Source organism: Ruditapes philippinarum, unplaced genomic scaffold (assembly GCF_026571515.1).
Source record: "Ruditapes philippinarum isolate M1 unplaced genomic scaffold, ASM2657151v2 ctg3906_1_1_1_1, whole genome shotgun sequence".
NCBI lineage: Eukaryota > Metazoa > Mollusca > Bivalvia > Venerida > Veneridae > Ruditapes > Ruditapes philippinarum.
In genome coordinates, this window is record NW_026860838.1 from 16,992 (window position 1) to 30,512 (window position 13,521).

The window sequence follows — 13,521 nt, forward strand, 5'->3', positions numbered from 1 at the left end:
TGTCTTTGCAGTCGTATGCAGCTTTTTATTTTTTACAGCTTGGTTAAATAAAACATATATTGGCCAGTTTACTTACCGCGTTGAAAATCCTGTCAGGAAGCCGTCATTAATTGCACAATTTTGCTTTACTTATTGCACGAATCGTGCGTTATATTCACATTCCGGCGTTACTGGATATATACGGTGTAATATATAATCTGAAAACTTTAAAAAGTTTATCAAGTAAATTTAAAAGCCTTTCTACAAAATACACTTTTAAATTAACTGATAATTGTTTGAAATGTATCTACTGTAACTTATTTGGTCACCACTGTTACAAAATCAGTAGTTACGGAAGTGACTGTTACATAAGTGACATATTCAATGTAAATATCAGAAAAAGTAATAACAATAAATCTCTTATAGATGTGAATCGTTGTTACTGACTTTTACCATATATTTAACAACTTCTCATTAGGGTTGTAAATGCACAGTACTGACAATTAAAACATAATAAAAATATGCAAGTATTTGCCAACAGTAGAACGCCTTTTTTCAAAATATACAAACAAGACAATCCCCTGTGGCACATCTAGAGACTTCTCTTTATATAAGAGGCTTTGTTTTATTCATAATAGCAAGGGATCAGTTATTACTTTTACTGATTATGATTATGTTACAAGAATGACATAAACTTTAAGGACAGATTTCAGATTTACAACAATATAAGAAAACAGATGACTGGATTATACATAATTATATACTGCAAAAAAGGTGAGTTTTTGATGGTAGAATGGTCATTAGTTGTGAAAAATGTTCACAAATACCGTTATTTGCGCATAGGTAGCATTAATTGACCCTAATTGGCACTTCTGATATAATTTTGAAGGGTTTATATAACCAAACTGTTGAACTTATGATATTTTAACATAAAATTTCGTGTCCATTTGCATTGTTAGTAAAATCTCTTAATTATACAAAGTTTTGGTGGTAGGACAGAAAATGATGCGAAAATATAGAATTACTCGTATCTTGATACTAAGTGCGCCTATTTAGAACAAAACTTGTCGTAAAGTTGTATTGAAATAACATTCTGGACAACATGAATATAAATATACACAACAGCAAATGTCAGAGCAAATATAACAGGTTATACGAGACGTGCTTTTCAGCTTTAAAAGAGTTTACTTATTATTATTTAATAGCTCTTCATTAAGAACTAATAATCGGACTTCTTAGCCTTTGTTAAAAAATTAACATTAAATGCGACTTGCTCAAGTTCTCTGTCATCACGCACAGCCAGTAAATTGGTCTTTTGGATCAATAATGACAGACTTCATCGATTCGCATTCTTTCTAAATATAGCTCTGCATTAACCAATCAGATTGAAATGTTTTGCATTCACGCTCTGCCTAATGTGATAGCAGACAATTACGTAAAACCTACATATATATAAATTTATATAACAAACTGGCGAAATATATAGATACAATCGGAATGCCTTGGTAAGATGTTTAACATTAATTTCTGCGTATGTTTTGTATTATTTCATTTTATTCGCATTTATGTTTTACATTGTGTAGTTAGAAATCGATAAAGCTGAAACAGTAAAATTTTATAGCATTGTAATATTTGTTTAATATTTAAACAACCAAAACAACCATTTTTCAGCGTTTTAAAATGAAATTATCAGTGTTTGTTTTAATATAACATCCTGTTTTTCAAGCTGCATATGCAAAAAGTATCCAGTGTGTTAACTGCCAGTGGTTTTTGTACCAGCATATCTGCAGCTTTCTGTTCGTGCATGAAATTATTTTCAAGTAGTACTTTATAATATTTTATATATTTAACATATTTCAGTTCAAGAACGTTACTCAGCACGGTGCTACAGGACAAGGTCCTTAGGGAGAAGGCTGAAGATGAATTACATGAAACAGCCGAGTCCAGAGGGGAAGAATCACATAATCTCACTTCTTGGATTGAAATGGAAGATGACAAAGTACCAAAATTAACAGGTAAGTACTCACCGTAGGGAACGTGTTACAGTATCGCGTTTTTCGGTTACAGTATAGAATTTTCAAGATGGAGGATTATTTATGGGAAGAGAGGTAGGTGATTTTTATTCAGGTCCATACTATACTAGTAGTTTAGTTTCTAAAAGATGTTTTTGTGCTTTGCTTGTAAGGAACAGAATCCGGTATCTAGTCATATATTTCTTCAGACCCTGCACCGCAGATTTATCTCTATATTGTCTCATAAATGTGCAGATTTGACGGTTTGAAAATTTGAATCGAGAGACCAACGCATTTTTCTGCAATTTCGACATTATTTATGCATGCCTAGAAAAAGTAAATCGACAAAACTTTAGTCCTTTATATTTAGAAACGTTGATAAAAGTAAATGACCAGTTGAACTTATTTTCCTGTTCGTTAAATGCGTTTGAAAAAATAAACAATGTTACAGTATAGAGCGAGGTTAATTTTGATGGGTTACAGCATAGACCTAGCGACATTCATCCAATTTTGTTACAGTTTATACCCAGATTTCTGTTACAGTTTAGATACTTGCCAAATTTCAAACAAAGTTCGTGTATCCGTTATTTTTATGAAATAACTCATACCTTTCTATTTAATATATTCTTAAAAGGTTGTATTACTTTTTTTCTTTAGCAGAAAAGTTATAGTTTGTTATTTTCTTACTTTAAGTTTCAGATTGAGACTTTTGGCAGAATAAGTAATGTCCTAAGTAAGGACTGTTTTCACGACAACAACAGTAACTTTTATCGAATTGTATTGAGAGAAGAAAGATTATTGCTTGATATCATTACCCATTATAATAATGCCTATTAGTAATAAAATAGAGAAAAAAATAATCCTTAACAGAAGTCCCACACGGAAAACATGAAAATGTTGCAGGCTCAGTTTGATTAAACCTGTTCATGGACGGTAGTGGTAACTGCAAGCTACCGTCCACGCCTCTAAGCACCGGCTTCAGCAGAATTCACATTAAACATGAACTGGTACTCTTTAGATTTTTTAACATCTGTGGATGTGTTCATATGGCGGTTTAATATCATGGAACCTTCAATGTGACACGTTATTGCCAGTCTGTGAAAAGCGGCATATCCCCCCAGGTTAAAAAGTGTGTGTGCCCTAAACGAGAATACAATGAGTGAAACTAAACAAAATGAAATTTTGAGAGGGGATCGGAGGTCATGAAGCCTGCATACCATAGATAATCTGTCAACAGGCAGGCACTACCCTAAGAATGATTAAACAGTATTTAAGTGAGCAATACTGCAACCTTAAATTTTATTCTAAGTTGGAATTTTCATCTACCATAATGTATTTTGTGAGTATTTAAAAGGGTTTATGAACATTTTCAATTTTGTTGTGTTGCAATTTCTTTAAAGATTCTGTTTAACTCTATTTTGTTACGTTTGGCTTTCTTGGATTTTAAGTTTCAACGACACTGAAGTCATGTGAAAACATTTCTGCTTTAGTGTAAAAAAAGACCCCAGATACCCTTTGTGAAACATTAAAGACACGAGCGGGCACCTGACTAGAACCACCGACCTTCCGTAAATAAGCTTGATAAATTCCTCACATACAAAGAATCCAAAGTCATAATTGGATTTCAACTACAGCAGTAAATGAAAGATGCTTTGAAGTTGGCGGCCTTATCCCGACTCTGCCACTATTATGTACCTCCATCAGGCTCACTAGAGAAAATATTGTAATTGTCTGACCTTAATTTATACTCTATAACTTTCAATATTATTTTCTTTTTCAAAAAAAAAAAAAAAAATGAAAACTGCTATACAGGATGTCTGAAATAAAGAAAAACGACTTTTAATTTAATAATGACAAAATAATCGTAACTTCAACAAAGAAGCATTCGAAATGAGGCCATGATCATGATTTGATTTGAATGCTTTTGGTTCGAGATGAGAAGGGTCTTTAAACATTGTCTTTTTTCAAAAATCTATGTTTTGGGTTTTCGTATCCCCGATTGCAACCGAAACCATTTGAACAACTTAATTGGTAGAAAGTCATGTAAATTTCATCACATTTAGTCAAGTAGCTACTGAGCGGATGAGATTACACACACATATGTACGACAGACAGACGAATAGCCATCGGGCCAATAAGCTCACAGAGATTTAAAAGTCTATGTAACATTCATACATTTTACCTAGTATATATAAAAAATATCGAAGTCTAAACTGTAACCGAAATCTGGGTATAAACTGTAACAATATCGGATACAAATCGCTATGTCTATGCTGTAACCCTTAACAAATTAACCTCGCTCTATACTGTAACATTGTTTATTTTTTCAAACGCATTTAACGAACAGGAAAATAGGTTCAACTGGTCATTTACTTTTATAAACGTTTTTTAACATAAAGGACTAACGTTTTGTAGATTTACTTTTTCTAGGCATGCATAAATAATGTCGAAATTGCAGAAAAATGCGTTGGTCTCTCGATTCAAATTTTCAAACCGTCAAATCTGCATATTTATGAGACAATATAGAGATAAATCTGCGGTGCAGGGTCTAAAGAAATATATGACTAGATATCGGATTCTGTTCCTTACAAGAAAAGCACAAAAAACATCTTTTAGAAACTAAACTACTTGTAGTATGGACCGGAATAAAAATCACCTACCTGTCCTCCCAACAAATAATCCTCCATCTTGAAAATTCTATACTGTAACCGAAAAACGCGATACTGTAACACGTACCCTACGGTGGTACTTATATAGAAAATATGTAAATGTTGTACAACATATTATCTGAGAATAGCCTTTGTCACTAATATAAATATCCGTCGGGCATTAAATTGTTGGTAGCACAATTTTTCTATTTTGAAATATTTTTGAATATTGAAATCCCTTAAAACGGCCTTAAGCCTTAAGTTTTGTTCGAATAACAATTCTGTGCTAGTAGCGACTCTCTGTCATTCCTATTTCATGCAGTGTGTAAATAATGTCAAAATGACAGCTCTTTAAGTTTAACAACAACCTGAGTAATGATGGAAGTAACAAAGCGGAATTTTCCATTCCTAAAAAAGGGGGCAATTTGCCCAAAGCGGTCACCTGAGGACTATATATATCAAGATGTATCCACTTAAAAAGAATGAAATCCCTATATATATCGAGGGTTGATCGCAAAACTGTTGTAAGATCTTCTTTATTTTATATAAGATACTACAGTTTTGCGGTCAACCCACGTTATGCACTTTCACTTCATGGCCCGTTGAATTTTTTTGATATATCAGGTCCAGTGACCTTGACCTTCTGACATGAAAATGTGTGTTGTAGGTAGAACTCATCAATGTGTTTCCACATATGCAATTCCATTGTTGTAGATGAATAAGTATTGGAATGCGTGACAATAAATACAAGTCCTATACAAGTCTATATAAATCAAGTACACCTTTGGGTTGACTCATGGGTCATGATTAACATTTGTTTTGTATAAGTTCACAAGGTAATGCTACATATCCAATATTTTAAGCTCCATGCATTGAAGTTTCATACAATAAGACCTTATTAATATTTTCTTTTGAAGGTTAATATAATTCATAACCTTTTTGGGATATGGAAGATTTTGACACCAAGGGACATTGATTTTGATACATGTACATTTTGTAGTGGTCCAAAAGGCAATATCACATGCCAAATATTGAAGCCTGAGGCTTTTAAGTTTGAGAAAATAAGGCTTAAATGTGTGTGTCTTTCCTATACATGTATAAGTCTTTCCCTTGACCTACATTAGCAACAGACCGGAACCATTTGAAAGGGGACCACCGAAGAATCATTCCTGCAAAGTTTGGTAGAGGAGATGTTGTTTAAAGAAAAATAAAACAACATTGTAAAGATAATTCTATCAAGAAAGATCTTAAATGATCAAATCAAGTTTGATATTGGTAAATGAAAATAGGCCCAAACTTTCTAAACATTTAGTGGTCTGTTCCTAAACTTCAAATCAACTTGTATTAAATGATGTTACATAAGTGTACACTCCTTTGACTCCTTTACGTTGACATTTGGAAACCGACCGTCTCTTTGGTATTTAACAGATTATAGTAATGTAAATATTTAGTGGTCTGAATCCAAAAGTTCGACCTGTATTTCATTTGTTTCAGTCGTGTTCTGAAAACTATTTTAAATCGATTATTTTCCACCTGAATTCTTTCGATTTGACAATTCTATGTAACGATTTGTCGAAAAATAAACATAATCAACCTTAAGAAAAGTTGAAGTCGCTTCTTTCATGTAAGGAAGCTATCCAGCTAGTTTACGGAACGTCGGTGGTTCTACTCAGGTGCCCGTTCGTGCCTGAAATAATGCAAGGAAGGGCACCTGAGGTCTTCCTCTACCAGTAAAGCTGGAACGTCGCCAAATGGCCTATACTGTGTCGGTGTGACGTAAAACCCAATCAAACAAACAAACAAACAAACATTGAATGGACTGTTCCAAAATCAAAGCACACAAATTCATCAATTTAAAAGCTAATGGCAGATGAATTTTCATGTTATTGCCCGATCCTTCTAGCAATTATAAATATTTTCAAATATGAAATTTGAGCATTGTATATCTTTAAACTTATTTTCCATCTTATAAATGTTGTCAAGAATTTTAAATATCAACAAATACAAGATATCATTTGGTCATTAAACATTATAAAGTAAGTTTATTTCCATGACAACGGTCGTGATATTGTTTATGACAGTTAATAACTGAAAATAAGCTGGTCTTTTTGGAAACATAATAGACAGCGAGGAATAAATAAACAGTTACTTAATTAAAATCGATGAAAGCCGGATAGGTTATGGTTTAGTATGAAAGTCGTTATACGTCATGTATTTAAAGTTATAAAATTATGATATATAGAAAACTTATATTCTTAAAGAAGACTTATTACATTCTAGTGATCACATTTTTGCCTCAGTTGTTAAGGGTGTTTGTAAAAGTAATTGCTCGAACGAGTTCGAGCATGGGTTATCGCGGACGAAAAACTAGGTTACAGTAGCCAAAAAAAAATAAACTTGCTAAAAAATTAATGTAGTTCCAAATATCCTGCAAATCGGTCAGGTAGGTTGTTTAGATAAGTCATTTGGGGTCAAAAACAATGTCATACTAACCAAAATATGGAATAACCTTGTTAACACTCTAGAGACTACTGTTTTGGTCTTAATATCTAGAAAATTGGTCAGAAATGTTGATTAGACGATTCCTTGCTCACTATAGAATAATGGTCGTCTGGGGTCCAAAACTAGATCACACAGTCCAAATATGGAAAAACCTTGTTAGAATATTTTCAGCCTAAATATCCTGGATATTTGCCAGAAACATCGATTACAGGAGTCTGCGGGGCAAAGTTTTATTTATTAAACTTCGCCCCGCGCCACGCTAATTAGAGTGTTTTCGTCCCGCGACCCTGCCATTTTAACTTTTTAATTATTGACTTTTCGCTTGGTGGGGTCGCGGGGTGAAAACACGAATGGCACAAATCAGCCACCATAATTTTTGAAGGTCTGTTAAATGTGAAGGTATGTTTAATAAGGTCATGTAAATCAAACCGTGTGTGGTTACTATGACAACGAACTCCAGACATTAAACTGTATATAAATTCCACGACTTATCACAGTTATTGATAATAATTAATTATATAATTATTCCTGGTTTTTTTCTGACAGATTCTTGCTATATTTGGTCATTTCTTCGAGCTTCCAAATTCAACCAAGATGCAGCCCGTCAGCGGTTGCGAAATTACTGGTATTCAAGACGTAAGGCAATCATGCAGGTCATGAATGGAATAGACCCGGCATCACCAAACATACTTAGTATCCTTAGAGGTCCACAGTAAGTGTGTTTTTTGTATTTTAGCTCACCTGAGTATAAAGTGTCAAGAGTGAACTTTTTGGATCACTCTGCGTCCGTCGTGCGTCGTCCATGGCGTCAAACTTTTTTCTTTTAACAATATCTTCTTCTATACAAATAAGCCAATATTGTTAAACTGAGCAGCAGGGATGTTTCTGGCATATAGCTCTTTAAAATTGTTGAAAAAAATCCATTTCTAGCGGTGGGAAAAAACTAATGATGACGTGTTAATTGCTTCCTTTTGGTTATTTCACAATATTATACATTCAAATAAATTTTCAAAATTTTCATGAAAATTAGCATTAATCTGGAGGCGTGCTGCTTTAATACTTAATCTATTGATCTAGTTGAATAAAATCATATTATGCGAGCATAATATTTCTTTATCTAGTGAGTTTAATACTTTTATAATAAATCTACACGAATATAATATTCTATTTATCACCTATCTGAAATAAGAACGGTTACATATTGTGTCACGTCATCAATGCGTTTTAACGCTATGTCTGTAAATGACGACACGTCAAGGTGTTATTACACTAGTGTGATATCGTTTTACATGTATAATAAATGGGTTAATTACACTCCTGCGCCGTGGATTATGTTCTTTCGCAGAAACTGGGGCAAGCAGTTGTTTAAAACTATTTTGTTTCTACGGACGACCTGAATCATAAAATTGTATGTGCAAAGTTATTTTGCCATGAGTGTATATGTGCATTAGTTTGTATGCATCACGTGCAATATTTTGTTTTTGTATTAAACACTATTGTTCACTAGGGACTTACTTTTTTAACCTCTTTGCATTGATATTTCTGTACTGAATTGTCATGTTTTTAATCTCTCGTGTATTTTTTCAGTGCTGTATATGTACCATTACCCGGCTATGACAAGGATGGTCGCAAAGTAATTCTAGCGCGTTGGGGTATGTTCAAATTTCCGAACTATTTATTCTTAAGTGTCAGAAATACATAAAAGTTAACACCTTACGTTTCAATGACCACTTTACTTAAATATTAAATTACAAGGTACTTAAGTCATGTCCGTACAGATTTTTCTGATATGGCACCAGAGTATCAATTCTTAAGTCAGTTGATACATAGACCAAACTTACGTATTTGGTACACGACTTTCCTATGTAACACGATTTAACAACAAATATTCGTTTCTTATCTCTGGGAAACTTGAAGAACATTTAAGATAATTGTCATTATATCATCTCCGTAGCTAATTTTTATGTACTCATTTATATTCACGCAATTTCCACTTTCAGATCAGTTAGATGTCAGTGGCGCCGCCTATAGTTTTGCCGACTGGTTCCGGGCGATAACTCTTGTCTTTGACGCAATGTGTTTTTTGGATGAAAGGGTCATGGTTAACGGAATCACATTCCTCATGGACGCTAAAGGCGTGGCAATGAAACATCTCATGTTCTTTGGCTTTAACAATTGCCGGAAACAGTTTGAAGTCATGCAGGTATGCAAGTTCCTTAACCTGCCAATTTTCTTTAATGGATATGTCCATCTTTATATCTATTATCAGCTTTGGAGATATCAAAATAAAAAATACAATTAAAAGAGCCTTGTCACAGTTCGCGGACATGTCTTGTTTTACACTTGCTTGTTGGTAAGACTAATTAATATTGGTTACAACAGGGTAAACATTCATTAGTTTAACACAATATATTGAAATACTTCATTTGTCTAAGTAAATATTTGAATGTTACTTATGAATCAAAATGGTACTATTTAATCATATTATATTTCGTGTACATACAAAAAGCGAACAATTTAATAATAATATATGTTAAGGATATCAAAAATCTAATAGTTTTCACAGCAATTTCAAGTTGGAAACTTTATATTTTGAAATTATATTTTGCTCATGAATTTATTGACAGGTTTTTCGAACAAAAGATGGTATTGATAAAAAACTATGTTTTCAGAATGGATACCCAATACGAATCAAACAAGTACATTATATCAACAACAATCGTATAATAGCGTTCTTCCTGGGAATTGTGAAATCTGTTGTATCAACTAAACTTGCTAGCAGGGTAAGATTCACAATATAATCATTATGGTATTCTCATAGCAACTGGCATGCACTCTGCGTATACAAAAAGCTAGAGCGATGAGATCGATATATTTTAACTACTTGTATAACCAATTCCAACTTCTGAAGAGTCTTCTTTTAATTGATGTTTAATAAAATCTATATCCAAAATGTATCATTTTATGCCACCGCAGCGCATATAGCGATTCACCTCGGCGTGCGTGCGTACGTGCGTGCATGTGTGTGTTTGTGCGTGTTACATAGATTATATATAAACTGCAATCCTGATTTTAACCAGACTTGCCAGGATTGTTCCTTGGGTAAAGAGCTTTCAAATTAGTTCAAAGAATTTTGATTTTGTGTAGAAATCTAGTTGCTATGTACAATACCTTTTGGTTCTAGAGAATAAAGTTTTTTTAAATTTCTTTCTTTTATTCCGTTCAACCGAAAGGAATAATAGAAAGACATTTAAAAAACTTTGTCCCCTCAGGGCGATGGCTCATGTTTCGCTTAAATTGTCATAACTTTAGTAATTCAAGGCTTTGATTCATTTTTGAACAAAACACTTATGACTAAGCTGGCACATTATGACTTTGACCTTTAAGTGATTTTAAAGGTCAAGGTCAGATATGAAATTTGAATTTTATTTTATACAAGAGTGATTGCTAGAAGTTCTCTATACTTCTGATGTGTTTGACTTGAGAAACAAGTCGAGCGTGGTCGCCACTAGGCTTTGGCAGTTATTCAATTTTGTTTTATGTGAAGTTGGCACTGTAATATAATACTATATGAAATGCTCCTAATTTATGACCACATTGCAGATAATTATATAAATCGTTCTGTCGAAGGTACAAGGCTGATTATCTTCTATTTGATGAGTAACGACCTACATTATTCAGTTCAGGTTTACCATCTTCATATTTGGAATAGAATCCGTTGAATTAAATCAAAACAATAACAAATATCTAATGTACACGATATGCACATGGTAATGAAATAAGTAATTAGGCATTTTACGTGCTATGACGTCATCTTTGATAATATGCGCATCATCACAATATTTACAGATACAGTTACATGGGTACCAGTACGACAGTGTTTTTGATTACATTGACAAGTCCAGTCTTCCTAATGAATACATTGCAGACAGTTATTCCGGAGAAAGAGCGGGCACTTCACAAGAAATAATGGGTAAACTCATACATTTTTGAGAGATATTTTAGTGAAATAATAAATAATAAATAGCTGGAGAAAAGTGATCCCTCAGAAGCATAAAAAACAACAAAATTACATGAAAATTGCAGACACGGTTTGATTGAGTCTGTAAAACCGATAATGTAACAATCTTTTACACAACCTTTTAAGGTCCGTTATGCTTCAGACTTGCTTTTATTTTTATTTCTCAAAAGATGTTTAATTTTGGCGTACTTTTATAGCATTCAAACATTTACTCATTTTTCAATTACTTTACACGGACTTTGGATTCTTTTATGTGAGGAAGCTATCTAGGTCTTCCTCCACCAGTAAAGCTGGAACGTCGCCATATGTCTTATACTGTGTCGGTGTGACGTAAAACCCAATCAAACAAAAACAAACAAACAAAAACATTTGTAATTACCAGAACTATCTATTTGATCTGTTGCTTTTTGGCAATAAGTACAGTTATATTGAATAAGTATTTTGTATGGAGGTCACAATACAACTTTGTTTACAATTTTGCTACTTTCATGACAAATTATTTCGCATTTATCGCTACTTTCTTTAGGTAACAAGCATATAACATTCTCGAAAATCATTGTTTAAACATTATAAAATTCATATTTGCTCTTTCTAAAGAAATGAAAATTTATTTGTTTCCGAGACATAATGTGCCTTTAAACTCATTGTTTATTATACATGCATATTACAGAACGGTTTATCCGGGAAAATATCTTAGAACCAAAAAGGCTTGAGTTTTTACGCAGACTTTATAACTGTAACAGCTTTCATGAGGACAGTGATACAGGATCGAGTGAGGACGACTTTAGTGACGCAGTCATTGAAGATAGTGATCATTTATATGAGGATGCCAACACCGAGGGAGATTTTGAACCATCTGATATAAACGAACGACACATTTCACCAAACTCTACTGTTACAGAAGAATGATTGAAACATTTATTGCAAAAACACTTCTATTTATAAGTTAAATGTCAAATAGAGTAGACACACGAATGTAAGACAGACGAAACTAAATGGGTTCGAAACCTGGTGGAAACTGTTTTATTTCTTATCAAAGTTTTCTTTTTTCTTCTTTTTTTTTATATATACTATGCTCCTATTTGATTTTTAAAACTATCAATAATTGCTACACAGTCTCTTTGTATGTATAAAAAACATGTTTCGACTTCATTTAAAGTAGATATGTTATGTTTTGAACTCTACACACTATATAAGGTCACCATATGAAAATTCAGTGTTATTAAAAAAATGGCAGTTTTTTTTTAAGAAAAGACCAACTTTACTGGAACCGTAATAGGGAATGCAGCTTCCCATACAAAGTTTATTCATTATTTTATTCAAATGAAACATATTCAGTAAGAATTTCATGGATTTCAATTCATTTCTAAGATAAAAATATTTTACCAAAAGATGAGCATAGTATATCTTTAAATTGCTTTGTGTCTGATAAAATAAATATATGATTACGCATATGAACTTATAGATATTGTTTTTTTGAATCTCTTAAAATTTGTTAAAATTTTCATACCTTTTTTATAATAAGAAACGAAAAAAAATGAGATAGATGAAGTTATTTCGATGAAAAAGTAAGATAAATAAATCAATAAAAAAAAAAAAAACCCATATTATTATGTAGTTTCGTACATGATTAAGCTATTGCGACTTGTATTTATTACTTTTACAATTATCAGTCAAACGTACAATCATAAAGATGGGCAACATCTCATTTGCCTACAATGTATATAGTATTAAGATGGACTTTTCCGTACTATTAATAAATATGAAGAAACTTCTGTTTATCATGCTCGGATTATACTGTAAATGTATGTGGTATTTACAGTTATGTAACATATTTAAGAAAACATTTGATATTATCATATTGGTCAATCTATTAACAAGCATACATTTTGGTATCTGACAATCTTTGTTATACTTTTGTGACCATTTACCCCCAGATAATAAGCTTCTTTTTAGGCAATAGTCAACATACTCTGTATCATTTATCGTAAGATTAAAAGATGTGTTCCTGCATCATAATGTAACCTTCAGGTAAAAATAAATTTATAATTCCAATATAAGCAGACGTGAAAAAAGAACACATAAGACAATCACGTTAATGTTTTTTTTTTCTGTTGTTTGTTTTAATCGATTTCAATCATTCATATTAAGTAGAGTAACATTATATTAAAGATCATGTGACTCAATTTTTTTATGGTATCATATCATAAAAATGATGCTCAAATGAAGATTTATCAATATTGTAAGTTCCAAAAAGTATTATTTGTACAGATGTTACTGAATTTAACTTTCATGTAAATAAAGGGAGATAACAAGCAATTTATTTTCGATAAAGACTAAGCCAAATGTTTCAATAAGA

The 13,521-nt window shown here is 32.4% G+C and overlaps 1 protein-coding gene across 1 annotated transcript; it reads left to right on the forward strand.

Annotated features, from left to right (window-relative positions):
- Positions 1–1,357: 1,357 nt before the first annotated feature.
- On the forward strand, positions 1,358–13,057 carry LOC132713521 (alpha-tocopherol transfer protein-like). The gene is made up of 8 exons (XM_060696163.1): positions 1,358–1,484; positions 1,840–1,994; positions 7,688–7,853; positions 8,729–8,793; positions 9,142–9,344; positions 9,814–9,924; positions 10,991–11,114; positions 11,833–13,057. Exons 1-8 carry the CDS (start codon positions 1,477–1,479, stop codon positions 12,069–12,071), a joined length of 1,071 nt encoding a protein of 356 aa, XP_060552146.1. The 5' UTR covers positions 1,358–1,476; the 3' UTR covers positions 12,072–13,057.
- Positions 13,058–13,521: the final 464 nt, after the last annotated feature.

Excerpts from the sequence above, each read along its gene's own strand:
- LOC132713521 (XM_060696163.1), top strand. Across the intron at positions 9,925-10,990 it reads CAACTAAACTTGCTAGCAGG|ATACAGTTACATGGGTACCA; the intron begins GTAAGATTCACA and ends CAATATTTACAG. Across the intron at positions 11,115-11,832 it reads CACTTCACAAGAAATAATGG|AACGGTTTATCCGGGAAAAT; the intron begins GTAAACTCATAC and ends TGCATATTACAG.